The sequence below is a fragment of the Phaethon aethereus genome (assembly GCF_964289735.1).
Source record: "Phaethon aethereus genome assembly, chromosome: 1".
NCBI lineage: Eukaryota > Metazoa > Chordata > Aves > Phaethontiformes > Phaethontidae > Phaethon > Phaethon aethereus.
In genome coordinates this window covers 52,286,372-52,301,957 of record NC_138575.1, presented here as the reverse complement: position 1 = coordinate 52,301,957, position 15,586 = coordinate 52,286,372, and the positions used below count along the sequence as shown (strand labels likewise).

At 40.6% G+C, this 15,586-nt stretch overlaps 1 protein-coding gene across 1 annotated transcript in view; it reads left to right on the top strand.

Annotated features, from left to right (window-relative positions):
* Positions 1-2,295: 2,295 nt before the first annotated feature.
* Positions 2,296-15,586, top strand: part of TMCC3 (transmembrane and coiled-coil domain family 3) — a gene marked incomplete at its 5' end in the record, with an annotated part of 46,616 nt that continues 33,325 nt past the window's right edge. The window contains one exon of the mRNA XM_081997717.1: positions 2,296-2,373. Within this exon, the coding sequence (XP_081853843.1) occupies positions 2,296-2,373 (78 nt within the window). The remainder of the gene's footprint in view (positions 2,374-15,586) is intronic.

Sequence of the window (15,586 nt, the reverse complement as noted above, 5' to 3'; positions counted from 1 at the left end):
CTCTTAAACTTTTGAATAAACTATGATTTATAATAAGCCTTGTATTACCAAAGAGCCAAATAGTTGAAGCCTTTTATGTGCCCCTTTTCCCACTACTTACCCTCTTTGTGCTTTGATCAACTACATCTGGCAAGGCTTAAAAAAACTCCTGAAAGTTTCTGAGGAAATAAGGATGTTTCATCCTAGGTGCTGGAAACTGTACAGCCCCCTTTGGAAATGTGCAATTATGACTTCAGTGAAAACCCCAAACCCACAACATTTGCCTATTTAATTTCTTACTGACCTTTACCTCCAGAGTTCTCCACCCTCTGGCACGCTTTTATTCATGAATTAACTTTGATGTCTGAGCTGAAGGACTGAAGAAATCCAGTTCCCATTTTAAAGCTTGTTCCCAGCAGCCTTCCAAGTTCACTTATCTCAACTTATCCTGTTCAGCTGCATAAGAAGTATAGGAAGGATGGCAAGTCATGGCGTGTGCAGGTATCCTGTGTTAGTTTGGTTACTTTGAATACTGCATTGGGCAAATAATGCTTCCCTTAGTAAACCCACTCACTACTTAATTTGGGATAACTTTGCAAAAACTGGTGTTGAAGAAGAAACATCTGCCAAGAAGATGAGGTCTGGGATTTATTTTTACTTTGGAATATCAGGTCTTTCATTTCTGAAGACCTTGTTACGTGAAAACACTGAGAAGGCCCTTGTGTCAGCTAATTAATCGCTGATAGTAGTTTCATCACAGAACCATAAGATTCCAATAAAAAATGTAAATGGTGTCAGAGAAATATTTTTTTAAAGCTGCAAGCCCCTCCTAGGATAGTTAGCTATGTTGATTTATGTATGCTTATGTATGCACATGCCTTGGGACTGTTGCTGTCTCCAACTAGAGAAAAGCAATGTGACTCATGCATGAGCATCGTAACAACTGTACCTAAAAGGTGACATCCTGCTGCTGTTGCAAGGGAGTCAGTCTGAAGGAACTCCAGATTTACTTTGTGTAACAAGGTAGAAGTGATAACCCAACTAATCTACCCATTCCAGAAAAGAAAAACTGTACAACTTAATGAGCGATTATAAAAACAGTATTCTACTTACACTTTTCAGTAGTTTAAAATATGTTAAGTGTTACTGATATAAATGCATTCCTCAGCGTAGGCATTCAGAAGATAAACGCAAAAATCAATCAGGAACTCCACTCAACTCAGGAATTTAAGTACATTGGCATATGCATGCCCTGGAAAACAAGTTTTCCTTGGGTGTTCACAAGTAAGGTTTGAAGCTTCCCTGTGCTAGGATGCTAAAGGATTTATCTCATATGTGCAATGTGCAGAAATGGGGACTGAATTGGTTGCTGTGCTCCACTTTGGAAAATGCAAACCCTGATTATTTAGTCAGTTTGGCAGAATTTCTATAACTTCTTCATTGTGGAAACCTCTAGGTATCAAGGGCTTTATAGCAGCAGCATTCAACTGCATCCAGGGTGCCTTATTCTACCTGAAACAGTCAAAACTTTACAAGTGAGTTTGCCCCAAAAAAGACAACATACTTAATACTTCTGGTTTCTTCCTTTCTTTCCCTTTTGGACTTCTGAAACTTTAGGATTTGCTATGTTTTGTGAGGTTTCACTGTAACCACGGGGTCTAGATTTCTTTTAAAAGAAGGGGAGATGGCTGCTTGATGGTAACTCCCTCCCAGAGTTGGAGCTTTAGCAAAAAGCCTGAACCAAACCATCGGTTGCAAACAGGAGGAATGGGACTGTCACCCCTCCATCCAGCCTGCTGCCCCCTCAGCAGCACCTGCCCTCAAAATAAAAAACTAAAAATAATTTAAAAAGCGCGATTTATGGCCCAACCTCTCTCGCTAAAACTCGCTCCTACGCTCTTTTCCTCTCAGCCGTCGTCCTTTTTTCGAAGGAGGGGGAAACACCACAGCCCCGACTCCCTCACGACCCGGCCGTTAAGCGCCACAGCGGCCGGCCGACGCCCGCCAAGCCCCTTGCGGCGGCAGCCCGGAGCGCTGAGGGGTTAATCCGGGTGTGCCGGCTGAGGAGAAGCGGAACGGCCGTCGCCGCGGTGCGGGAGGGCCGGGCACGCCCGGAGGGGCGTGCCCGGCCCTCCCGCACCGCGGCGGCGGCCGCGAGCCCCCTCAGTGCCGCGGCCGTTGGGCTGGCGGTTGGGCGGCCGTTGACGGGACCCTGACCTGCGCGCGGGCTTTTGGCGGGTACCACTGAGGAGAAGAAGAAGAAGAAGAAGAAGAAGGAGGAGGAGGAGGAGGCGGCGGCGGCGGCGGCCGGGCAGTATGCCGGGCAGCGACACGGCGCTGGCCGTGGATAGGACGTACTCGGACCCGGAGCGGCACCGGCGCCGCAAGGTAAGGGCGGGTAAAGCGTGTGAGGGCACGGAAAGGGCTATCGGGGCCACCCTTGGAAGCGGACGGCCCGTGGAGGTGAGGGTGGGGGGGCTGCCAGGTGGGCCTGGGTGCCCAGCTCTGAGAGGCAGCCACCAGCCTGCAGCGTATTCCCCAAGAGGTCTCCGCGTTTGCTACGTTGTCGATCTAAAGGGAAGGTTTGGGGTTTTTTTAATCTGTGCTTTTTTCGTATTCCTACTCGAAATACTCCTTGGTATAAGAAAATGAAATGAAACTGGCTGTTGACATAACAGAAACCTATGTTCAAGATATATTCACAATAGAAACTAGTTGGAGGTGAGAGTAATAGAGAACTTACTCACCAAAGTCAACAGCGCTGATGATTTAATGAAGTGACTCTGTGGCTGGATCACACTGGTGGATATCTAGTTTTGGTCCTGTTTCTCAAGGTCTCTGTTTAATAATCTGGAGATCAAGTGATTGTATCTAGCAGGAGTGAACAATTATCGTTCCCTTCCTGAACTTAATTTACAAGAAGGCTGTGGCAGGGATGGAGGTCAACAAGAATAGGTGTATCTGTGTGTGCTAGGGATAAAGTAAGAATATACTGTATATCCGTGATGTATGGCTTTATGGGACAGTTTTTCTTATGATCTGCTGGCAAGTTCATCTTTCTTTACCTTACTCTTTCGATGGTTTGTTCATACAATATATGATAACCATACATAGGCAATGCTCGTGATCCTTTCATGTCTTCAGTAGCCTTTGCGGTGAATGTCATGCTGATGAAGGCAGTTGGCTCTCTAGTTCATGCAGATTTCAAATTCTTACCTAAATGGCCAGCTCAAAACAGGTGTAAAACAAATGGTGCTGTCTTCCTGTGCACTGCAGAAAGATGTGAAGAAAAAGAAGGTTGCTTTAGCTGACTTGGAATATCAGCAGAAATTCTCTTTTCTATGCTCAGATGAGATTCTGCATATGTCAATAAATGAGCTTTACAGTTTGAAGTACAGATAAGCTATTTGTGAAGGAAAGCAGGGGTTTGGGGGGAGGGTTTTTTGTTTGTTTGTTTCTTTGTTTAAGTTTGGTTTGGGTATTTTTTTTGGCCTGTTCTGCACGTTAGCTGTTCTTTCCGTCTTTCTAATTGACAGTACTGGAAAGGAGATGGTGTGCTTCAGATTGTTGCTACATAATGAAATGTTTTAAAACCAGGTAACCCTATGCACTGTACCTTTACTACTGGAGTCTACAATGCTCTTCATTCCATAAGCTGGGTGTACATGCTTACATGCTAGTCATAACCCAGTTAAAAATGTTATGTATTTCATTTGTTTTTCTCTTTGCAAGTTGAACTAAGTAGTTTTTCTTCATTGTTCTTGCTGTAAGAATAATGTGCTACCTAGCTTACTGTGGCCATGGAGGAAAGTTGCATACCTTCAAGGATGATTTTTGGTATGTTTAAGAGTTAAACCTGAAGCCTCCACTCTAATAGTTTAGCTGATCTACTTAAAAGGATAAAGTATCATGGCTAACATTGTGTTGTGTATTGTACTTGTGTACTGAAGAATAAAAAAAATCTCATGCTTAAGACAATTTCATGAAAGCATTGGCCTTTTCTCTGATTTTGGGTTTCTTTTCATCAGGATTACCCTATTCTTCCCTTCCTGGGACCATGAGAACTGGAAATGTAACTCTGTAACAAGTTTGTAGAGTTGTATGTAATTGCCTTGCCCCAGGGTTTGGGCTTTACAGATTGACAATATAATTGCTAGAGGTGGTAGGCAGTAGGTTCTATGTTCCAAATGGTGACAAAAGCTTGCATTAAATCCATTTATGCTTACTCTTGACAAGTAGGAATTTTTCCTGGCTAAATTGAATAACTTCAACATTCCTCTTACTGCTTTAAGCAGGGGGATGGAAGTGGTCAGGCGCTGGAGCAGGAGCAACTGGTGATATTATGTAGGAAAGAAGCAAGAAAGCAAGGTGCTGCTTTTCATTTAGAAACTGAATAAAAAGCATCAGAGCAGCTGGAGTTAAAGCTGTTATTACCAACATTCATGGAGAAAAGCAATGCAGAGCATGAACACAGCAATACAGAGCTGAAGAGAGGGTGCTCAGAGAACCTGAACAAACTAGGGAGAACTGCTTGTGTGAAGAAAGTCTTGGAGTTAGTTTTGTCAGCAGGATAGGTACAGTGAATAGTAAGGAGGGTGAGACAGATACATTTAATAAGGCCTGGGGGAAAGAGAGGCATCAAAGCAGTTGTTGGATCTCATAGCCTGTATAACATAGGCTACTGAGTCCCATTGTTGGGTGAGCAGGTTTTGAAGGACTTCTCCAGCCCTATAGGTTACTGCCTGTGTCTTTCAAGCTCATCTAACGATTTTTCTTATGAGAAAGTGAAACCTTTTCCAGGGACAGGCAAGAAGACTGTTCCGAAATTGCAGCTGTATAAATGATAGGAACACATCACGAAATGCGGTTTGCAGAAGTGCTAGAAAAATTACTGTGAATATAGCCTTCTGAGTTTGTAAATGGTAGAATGTGAGGGGAAAAGGATTTTAAAATTCCTGCTGCAGCTAAAAAGTTCTTCAGTGTAAGGCAAGAGGTCCTTTCGATACCTTTTCTTTGAGGCTCTTTGAGGTATAAGATATCCTGGGCCGTGCTAATAACTCTCCAGTGAACCATATGTCACATTTTGTGCAAAGATCCCAGTGCCTGAAAGACAGAAAACACTTTAATGAAGCACAGCTGAGTCATTCTTAACATGGGGGGAGTCACTGCTGCCTAAAGAGGCCAAGTATTTTGAGGGAGAGGCTGGATTCCTGTTCTCTTCCTTGGACGAGTCACAAGAAAGCCAAGCTATGCAGTGCATGGCAGCACAGAGTGGGGCATAAAACTACTGTTGCTCATAGTGTAATGGTATCAGTGCCTTACAGTTTTGGTATTATTTGGTGGGTTGAGATTTACAGCTGTGTGGTTACCTTGGTTCTGGGAAATCATCCATCCCCAGCTTTAAGAAGGGTGTCTTTCCAGGAGACTTTTCCTGCCTCTTCTTGTCAATGGTATCTGGTCACTATAATCTGGATTCCTGCAGCTTGCTCAGGTGGCACAGGTGGAATCAGTGTGGACAACACAGCTGTGCAAAATGTTTCAGTTCACCTCTGCTGATGCCAGTTGCTGTAGCTTCACTCCTTCACATCCACTACTAGTTGGTTACTGCAACATTTTGAAAACTAATCCAGATCTTTTCAAATCAGAACCTAAGCCATGAATTAGGGCAAAATTTGGGAACAAGGGTTGCACTTTCAGCTGTCACACACCACATACTGTTCTTTCTGGAATGTAGCTTGCAGGACACCTAAAGAGTGTCATAGTGCTTTCTTAAGGACTTATTTTTGCAGTAAGTACTGTGGGAGACTTGAGGTCCTCAGATTCTGGCTACACCGTGCTTCTTAGGCAATGAGTCCATGCAGAGGTCTGTGCAATTACAATAGTAACATTCCTGCTCAGACTAGCTTGGCTATGCTGATTTATGCCACATTGTGTCAGGACTGCCTTTCAAGCCTCTATTAAAGCTGTCATCTCTGAATGCTCTCCAGGTTGTCCAATTTAGACCTCAGAAAACCTGTGTAGGCAATTTTTTTTGCTGCCGATCAGAGCATTGCTCTTCACTCTTAATCTCTTACCTGTTACAGTACAACAATCCTCCATGTTTCATCAGGATTATAAATGTATATGTATGGCTTTGTAGGAGAAAAATCCTTTTCTAGTACAACTAAAACATGAGGGTTCCTTTAATGCATGCCATCGGAAGTCTGTGCAGTGATACGTCCTGCTTTTAACAAGTACCAGATGCTTTAGAGAGAGATGCAGGAAATCCTAATTATGTAATTTCTTGCACATTGGGACCTATTCTGAACTTTCTCTTACTAGTGGTACACTTATATTTGAAATGGTAAGAATTCTTCCTTTATTTAAAAACAAACAAAAAAACCCCATGTACCTGGAACAGATGTGGTTTATTTATCAACAAATAGAGAATCTTAATTTCAGTCATTTGTACTTTCGGCCTTAGTGAGACTAGCAATAGAATCATTGTTTTGTGGATGAAGTAATTCTTACGTGATCACACACACACAAAAAGGCTTACGTTAAAAAAGAATACAGAAATCCACTTACTTTCTAGTGATGAAAAAACATTCTGTGGAATGTCTCTTCTCATTTTCCATGTCTCATGATCCCTCTCATTCATCTTGTCTATAAGCAAGGCAGTCTTTTTAATAATCTCTTCTCGTATGGAAGGCTTTCTAAGCCTCTAATCACTTTCATCATCTGTCCTTGGATTCCCTTTATTTCTTAAAATCCTTAGTAGTATGCTTAGAGGAAATAACATAAAGGGACCTAGAAGGATTAGAAATGTAAAAAAACCCAAACAAAAAAACACCCCACCCACAGTTTTAGGAGAAAGGGAGATTTAATCTCCTGGTGTTCCTTTAAATGGAAAGATAGCTGTAGAACAAATGCTTGTTCTGGGCTTTTGTGACTTGTAACCAAACCTCCAGATAGTTTATGCTTGAAGAACTTATGCACACTTTTCCCACAGTTCCCTTATGTTTTGACATGAGGTGAAGATAAATTGATGAGACAGAATATTGTTAAGACCTCCAAGCATTGGTTTTAAATTCATGGTGCATCTAGAAATGTGTGAAACCTGTTAAAGAGTAGGCTGCATGATTCAGGGGTATTGGGAATAAGAGAGGGAAGCCACAATTGTAATGTGAACCCAAAAAGACAGATTAGCTGAACTGAAGAAAATCTTGGCTTGTTCATGGAAAACAGTAATCATGTTTTGATTATTTTGTCATTGTAGAACTCTTTGGAAAACTGTAACTTCTTCCTTTTTTTGCTACTGCCAGAAAGGAATGTGAGGAAGTTCACAAAGCTGGCATCTTTTTTTGGCATACTTTAAGTTTTGGGATCAAATACATAAAAAAGCTAAAGGTCAAATGTTAGGTGTAATTTATTGCTGTCAAACAAAAAAAGGGGGAAGTTATTGCTGTACAGCTTAGTATAGTATTGCTGTGCTCCCTTGATCCTGCAAGGTGAACCGCTTTAGCAGTTATAAGCCAGAAAGGTTGTATTTTCACCCAATCCGTCTTCTCCTTTCCAACCCAAGACGACAGTTTTAAACAGTAAGTAGAAGTAGGGATGCATGTTCTTTTCAAGGTTTAAGCTGATTTTTAGGTTTGGAAGTTTTATACTTGGACCTTTCATAGTTCTTGGTCTCCATCTAGAAAATTCGTGTCTGAAGATTGTGCAGTGTCTCCTTTCCTTTGCTGTGCTTTTGATTCATCCTTATTGCAGTGGATGGTATCGCCTGCAGGACTGGAGCATCACCTTTTGAAATGTTAGGTATGTTAAAAAAAAAACAGTCACTGGGGGAAAATCACCAACCGCCTGGTTTGCTTTCTTTTTGAAGGACATGTAGTTGTCCTTTTGTCAGTTTGCCAATGATGATGTAGGGGGATGCCAACAGCTCGAGATCCATAGCTTGCTTATTGTCGTCATCTCCATAGGTAAGGGTTTAACTAGGCACCACCTGGCATGATGCCTGGACAGAGGCTGACCCTTGAAGGTTTTGGCTAGATTTGACATCTAACATTGTCCAGGCTAAAAAGATTGCCACTGCCCGTTGTCTGGATTTAGTTTTTTGGCACCATTAGCGAGTGTGTAAGTTTTCATTTTCACCCCCACAGTGAGTGTGGTTTTGGGAAAAACTTGTGTGGGAGATGAATTTCTATGTAGTGTTGGGGAATGGTGGAACATAATTCTTGCTTTTCATTTTTGTATCCAGACAGAGAAACTTTGCTAAAGAGCATTTGCACTATTGCTAATAATGGTTGCAAGTATCTTTACTATTGAAAGTTTTCTGCTCTTCCCTTAGACTGAAAGAATAGCAGAGGATTAATAGGCAAAGCTAAAAATAAACCTGCCATTCTAAAGCCTTGACATATGGGACCTGGTACGCAACTGGGATGGCTTGTAGCTGTGCAACTAACCTTTTTAGACACTCAGCAAAGTGAGAACTCCTCTGAGGCAGTTTTTTGTATCATCGTACACAATCTAAGCTTTAATTTAGGGACAAAGATGAGAGTAGAGGGATGTCTCTACTGGCTGAGGTATAAAGAATATTTACAAACTGTGAGCTGTGGTGCTGTTATTGTATACAGATGAAATGCCGTGCCTTTCTTTTTTTTTTAAATTCCCAAAATTTCAGAAAAGCTTAATATTGAGAGCTGGCCCACTTCATTATTATTCTGTTTAGGTGTTGCAACTGGACAAAATTCCAGAGGGCAGAAGTTATAGAAACCACTGTTACTAGTATTTTCTTAGTTACCTCTGTATTGGACACTGAGACTATGATGTACTTCTTAATGGACTTTTGATATAAAATATTTGGCATCAATTCTAAATTATTCTTAGTTAACCTTTACTAAAGTAGGCCCTTTTTCTTGGTTTATCTGTTTGTGTACAGTTCAGTAACATTTACCTTCCTTTTCTAAACTTTTGTTTCAGTAGCTCTGGATGAAAAACTTATGTGGGGATGCAAATAATTAACACGATCCTATTGAGTTAAAATAAAAATGTGATCCAAGTAGTGCCAAGTCTACTGGAAACTTTTGATTGACATCAGTGGCCTATGGAACCGATCTGAGATGAATTAGAACAGCCTTATGCAAAATTCTCTACGTATTAATTGTTTTTACAGGATGGTAGATGCTACTTCCAGTTCATATTATAGTCTCATCTAGCTTAAATCAGGATGGTGTAGGTGGGTTTTAATCTTTCTTTTTGTTTTGTAAATAAATGCTCTTGTAGTGGGCTTGGCTAAAAATATATGGAAACCTGTTTAGTTTCCTGGCAAAAGTTGTGAGGAAAAGAGCAGCCTCTGTGTGTATGTATATATGTAAGGATTGCAACAATTAAACACTCTGATTATCTATGTCATGTGATTTTTGTTGAAGTTAATAGGACTATGGCTTTCAAAAAGGCTACTCGCATTCACGAGATACTACACCATTGGCTTCTCAAGCATTAAATAAGATTTTTTTTTTTTTTCTCTTGACTTGCTAGTCCCGTGTTTAAAGCAAGGCTTTTCAGTTGAAGATGAAGCATTATGGTGGAAGTTGGTGTTTTAAAGATAGGGAAGACTGCAGTGCTCTGGAGTCAGTTCATATGCGCAGGAGGTATTGATTTATAAGGTGAGACAAAGCCTTATGCAGAACTGGTGGAAGTGTAAGTCTTCCATTCCTGAGAAAACATGATGTTGCCCACCACCACGAAAAAAGCAAGTAAGACAGCTTACAGGAAATGTGAGGAGTCAGTGCTTTGGGGTCTGTAGATTATTAGTCTTTAAATCTAGGTGAATTTCGAAGTGGGCTTTCAGTGCTACACTACAAGAATTACTGTGACAGGAAGAGAAGCCTTGTTAGGATAAGTTGATGTAGCAAGTTTCTCTGGTTTTACAGCATTCACTCCTCCTTTTATTCCAAATTATTCCAGTACACGTAGTACATAAATTACAATTAAGCTAGTGCTCATTGTTCAAATGTAAAATGATATAAATATGCAGAAAATGTGCTGCTTTATACCAGCATGTCTGTACAGGTGAGTGACGCCCAAAGATCAAACTGACAGACCAATTAGAACTGACTCTTCACATTTTTCTAACTCAGGGCAGTACAGCTTAGTAGCATACTGCACTGTGAGTGTGCTAAGGACTTCCGAAGATACACTGCTTCACCCTCACTTCCCAGGAGATCATTTTAAATCAAATGGGAGGTGGCTGTTTGTTGGACTCTAGTGGTCATTGGCTGTGTTTTGGATTACAGTAGACAAGAAGCTTTGGTTGAAGGCTGCAGACAGCTGCAAGGAAAGGCGGAAGCTTTGGAACCGAGTAGATTCAAACCCAGCACTAGGATCAAAGAGATATTTAGTGTTAGAAAAGCTAAATGAACAGATCCTGTTAAATGAGAGTTACCTAGATTGGGTGTGAGGAACTCTCCTTACTTAAGGAGGGCCAAAGACTTTTCACTGTGCAGTCATTCACACTCACGCACCTCTCCTGTCTGCAGCATTGCAGGTTGCCACTTTCACCCTGACAGCTTTCTGAAAGCTGCTCAGAGCTATCTTGTATCAAGTTCATTAACAGCACCCTAGCATGGGGCTCCTTCACACCCACTGTGGTCATATTGTGCTTACAGATTCTGCACCCCTCCCAGTGCCAAGTTTCGTCATTCCCTGTCCCAGGGCTGAGGGGTGGGGGAAGCATGTGTGTGTGTGTGTGTGTGTGTCTGTGGGCCGCTCTCAGCACCTTTTGGGCATAGTCAGGGCAATAGTGAAGATAGTAGGAAATGGATGGAAAGAGGAGTAGAGGTTCACATGCTCTCGTGCTCTGCCCAGAATGGACTCATTCCTGCTTTCTTGCTGTCTCACTCTTTTTTTTTTTTTTTTTTTCTTTTTTTTTTAAGAGAAGCATCTAAAGTGGTGTAGATGCTGTAAGTGTGACAGAATTTCATCTGCAGTAAATTTTGAATGGTACTGGTCTGGAGCCTTTGAATCTTTGGTATTTGTGCTGTATGTGGACACTGAATTATCAGTGTCAATAGTGTCATACCAGTCTCAATATATTATAATTATTTTATTATTATAAAATAATAAATTATCATTATCTTATTTAAGTCTAGAAGACACGTGAGTTCAAATCTGGAAATTATAGCAACCAGAAAAGGACAGGAAAAAGGCTTTTAGCTTTTAGGTGTTGGGGGTGGGGCACATATTAAAAAAGCAAAGGAAGAAAAGGTAATAAAATATTGTTAGTGTGAGAGTGACTAATACAGTAAAAATATTAAGCAACTAATGTACATTGCTCTTGTAATATGTCTTCTTGTTAAGGCATTTTGTTGAAGGAAAGCTTTGTTAAATGTCAACTTCTAGAACCCTTTCTTTTCATACCTGCCTCAATTCTATTGTTTACCAACAATGTTCTGATACATTGGGTTATGAAGAGGATGCATCCTGTATCACATGCCTTTGGATTCTCTTTGGTCTGGTAAAATAAACTTGACTGCACTTATTGGGTTATATACCTGGCTTTGTTTGTTTGTTTGTTTGTAACTACCAAGAAGTATCTGCGATGTATTGAAGCAAGTGTGAAAAATTGGATTTGGTTAGAATCAGGCTAAAAATTTATGCCAGAGGTCAGGTGTAATTTTCTTGTTTCTCTTCTTGACTCCACACAGATGATTTGAAATTAAAATAAAATAAAATGCTTTGATACTTGGTATTACTGCAGTTACTGATGCATGTGCATAATATGGGGAGATATGGCTCTTACTATGTTAGGAATCTTTGTTTTAGTAGAAATTTTGGCAGGAACAACAATCTGTGTAATGATTGTCCCCAGTACTTGTTGCCAGATCAGCAAAGTATCTCTTCACATGATCAGGTTTCTGATTTCTTTCTTCCCCCTTCCCTTATGTCCAGAAATAGTGGTTATCTTTGTTCATTCTCCCTCCCCCCATATCTCAAGGAAGAAATCTTGTTACATCTTGTCACACATAACCAGTCCTTTTTTGGAGCAAATTACACAATTTCAGTTTTGACGAACAAAAGAAGGATAACAGCCTGCTCCTAAGATAAAAGTTAAAGGGATATTCTTAGGAGTCTCTTTTAAAGCCAGGTAGTAAATGGCAGCAGACTGATTCAGTAGCTGCCAGGCTCCTGTTGTGCTAAAATGTGTCCAGAAGGTGAGTTTGCATACTCTTAAGTTGTCCTGCTAAGCTTTTTGTGAAGGTCTCTACAGTAGAACTCTTTCTTCACAAATGAATTCATGCAATGGGTGACACTCAGGCTCTTCTGATACACAGCATCATCGCAAGCAGGTGCTGCTGGCCCTGATGGGGGCCTGTGATCTGTATAAGAATTAGGCTCTTTCTGTCCTGTGCAAGCGGCTTGGATTTGGTAGAGCTTTGTATCAGAGACATGGGAAGGCTGGGGGATGAGAGAGGGTGAAGGTATTTCTTAACAAGACCCAAGGAAGAGTTAGGAAAAGGAGAAGAGTGAAGACAATGAGATCTTTGACAATCAGTGAGAGTTCCTCCTCTGTTTGCCAGTAGGTGTATGAAGAAATTCTGAGACTATCTGTATTGGCCCTTGCATGTTTTCTTCCTGTAAACTGTATGGATGTGGTACTAAGTAATTTGTCGTGGGAAGCACCAAGTAACATTACTGTCAGTAAGATGCTTACTGCTGCTGATAAAGGAGGTGTGCCATTATTATCTCATTCCATTGTGTCTTTCCAGTGATAACTCCTATGGTATTCTCTCTGTAGTGCACAGATCTGTGCAAATCTTCTATTCCTGATAGTTATGAAACTGGCTCCCTATGGATTTCTACCTGAGGAGCATCATTGTGTCTTGCAGTATAAATCTAATGTAGAAAAAAGATGCACTTTTCTGTGCTTCCCCCCACCCCCCTTCAAGGAACTCTCTCTCTTTTTACCAAGGAACTGGGAAGTCTTGGATTGCAGGTAAATATTCAGGAGAATGAATAAGACATGAACTGACAAAGCTCGATCTAAAAGTGATCAATTAGAATCTAGTGACATTTTTAAAACCTGGTGTCAAACTTTTTTTTGTGATTTGTTGATGCCAGAAGCTCTGCTATTCTTTTAGGTTTGGGAAGCTGGGCTTTGAGTGCAGTAGTTAACAAATTTTTCTTTCACAAAATATTTTGACCTATGTTGCCACTTTACATTCATACATACTCTAGATGGAATTTCTCCCTTACTAGTGAATATGTACATTACATTTTAGCATATACACAAACTGCTTTTTAGTTTTGAAGAAGTACTCTTGCAATGAAGGTACATGCACTTGCAGTGTTTTGAAACAAATACCCAAGCCCTTGTTTCAGTTAGTTTTGTTTGGATTTGAGACCGTCAACTAGAATTATCTTTGTGTGTGACCGCGCCATTATGTGGTGTGGCAGTTAATGTCAGAGAAGGTTGAAGTTCAGTGACTTACTTGAAGAGTATATATGTTGTGAAATGAAGTCTACACCAGTGGTGACAAGGTTAGCCTAACACTCTGGTGACGTGGGTTCAGGCTACTGTGGCAGCTTTCAGCCCTTGTGTAACGATGGGAGTCATTTAACCTCTCTCAAGAGTATATGATTTCTCCCAATGTGCACAAGGGAAGGGATAAATACTGTAAAGGATGCGTATTTCAGAATCATTAATCGTCTGGATGAAGTCTAAAAAAAAATAACCCCTGACTTTTTTTGTGGCGATCCAAAAATCTGCAGTGGATGCATGTTCCTGCTTTCCACATCAGGCAGATTTTAAGATTATCTGCCATAGGGGCTTCTTCCCCCCAAAATAGTATAAGTCTTGCATAACTTTTGAAATTGGACATCTGCTTTTATGGCAGTTGTGTAGGGCACCCTCTGTAGCTGAGAGGGGTACAGCTCTTGCAGGTGATCTGTGTTGATTTGGCAGAAGCTTAAAAGCTTAAACTAAATCACATACAGGTGAGTATCTGAAACTGGGTGAGACTAAATCCACTCTAAATACCTGTGTAGCAGTGAATATTGCAGGCACTGCAGAAAAGATGCAAATTTTACTTTTTTTTCATGCATCTTAGAATTAGATGTATGTACTGAATCTCTAGGCATCTGTGCCAAATCAGCTTTACTCTTGAGTGGGACTTAAAGTTCCTTTTATTAGGCAGACAAGCAAAAGGCTTTTCTGGCTCTGCCTCTTGCCTCTGAGTCTTCATTTCACTTATGTGTAACCGTACTGTTTTAGGAAAACTTTTTTGTTTTTACATCTCTTGTCTTTTGCCAGCTTTGCCATTATGCATAGAAACCATTGGTCTCTGGTTGCTCAGAAATTTGGCAGTACAGGCTGTTACCTTTTCTTTCCCCTCTTCTCTCTGTTTTGGCTCAATAATGATTGTTATAGAGTGCTCCTGCTGTGAGTACTGTACAGAAATGCATTATTTTTCTCTGTGTAGTCAAGCCAGAATTAAATTGTGGAAGGGTTGCTTTTTTTAATAAAGGAAGAAAGGTGAAAAAATACCAATGTGTGACTTGGAAAGAAGGAGAGTAATCTTAAGTTTACTTTATTGTTACCGCAGGAAAGTAAAAGATTGCTTCTGTAAATCTGCAGGGCTCTTTTTACTTCTGGTAGCAGCATGTGCTTCTGATAACGTTAATTTTGGCAGTGTTTTTGCACTTTGTTAGTGGTGCATTGAATTGGAATTAGACTGGTACTGACTTCCATCTGTCATCTTGTGGGAGGCTTGAGGCTGCAGGCAGATGAGACCACTACCAGGGTGTTCCCATTGGCTGTGTCCTGCTCTCAGGTAAATCAGCAGGACCACTGGGTAATTTCAATGGTGCAGGATTAGGCCTTCTGCAGATGCTACTTGTAATAACTTCATTAATGAAAACAGGCATTTATGAACTTAGAGCATGTCAGTAAGTACTCATAAAGAGAGAAGCTTTTAGTGATAGGAACTGGGAGCACACAGCCACACTGTAAAGTATTTGTATTGTCTTTTTATTGGTGTTGCTAATGAAAAAAAAAATTATTCTTTCAGCAAGGTAGGCATCGCAAGGTTCAGAAATTCAGAACTTGATTTTTAAAAAGCCCAAGGCAGAAATTTCTATAGGAATTCTTAGAAAGTGGAATTGGAAAGTGTGATTGAACTTGTTTCTTTGTGTATATATGATACTACTTTGTGTTTGAAGCTATTTTTTTAGTACATTTTTCTCTTCGTTTGAGGAGTTCACCTTGGTCTTGCCTAACCTACAGTGAAATATGTAATGATAGGACATATTAGTAAGTTTATTATTCCTCATATGTCTTTTAGGCCTCAGTCTACCTTAAACTTTTTGACAGGTTCTGATAATTAAAATGAATCCTCCCTAAGGAGCAGGATTCTAGTGTTCTAAGACTAGGATGTAAAGTTGTATAGTGTTTGAGCATATGCAGCGAGTCTTCACATCCTGGCAAGAAGTGCTGTCTGGTAAGTTTTCAGTGTCACCTTTACATGTTGTTTATATAAGACTCACTTCGTGCTCAGACGGTGGCAAGAATTAGTGCTGTCATGTTCATTTTGTAAAGTGGGTGTGGCCGAAAAAGGAACCCGTA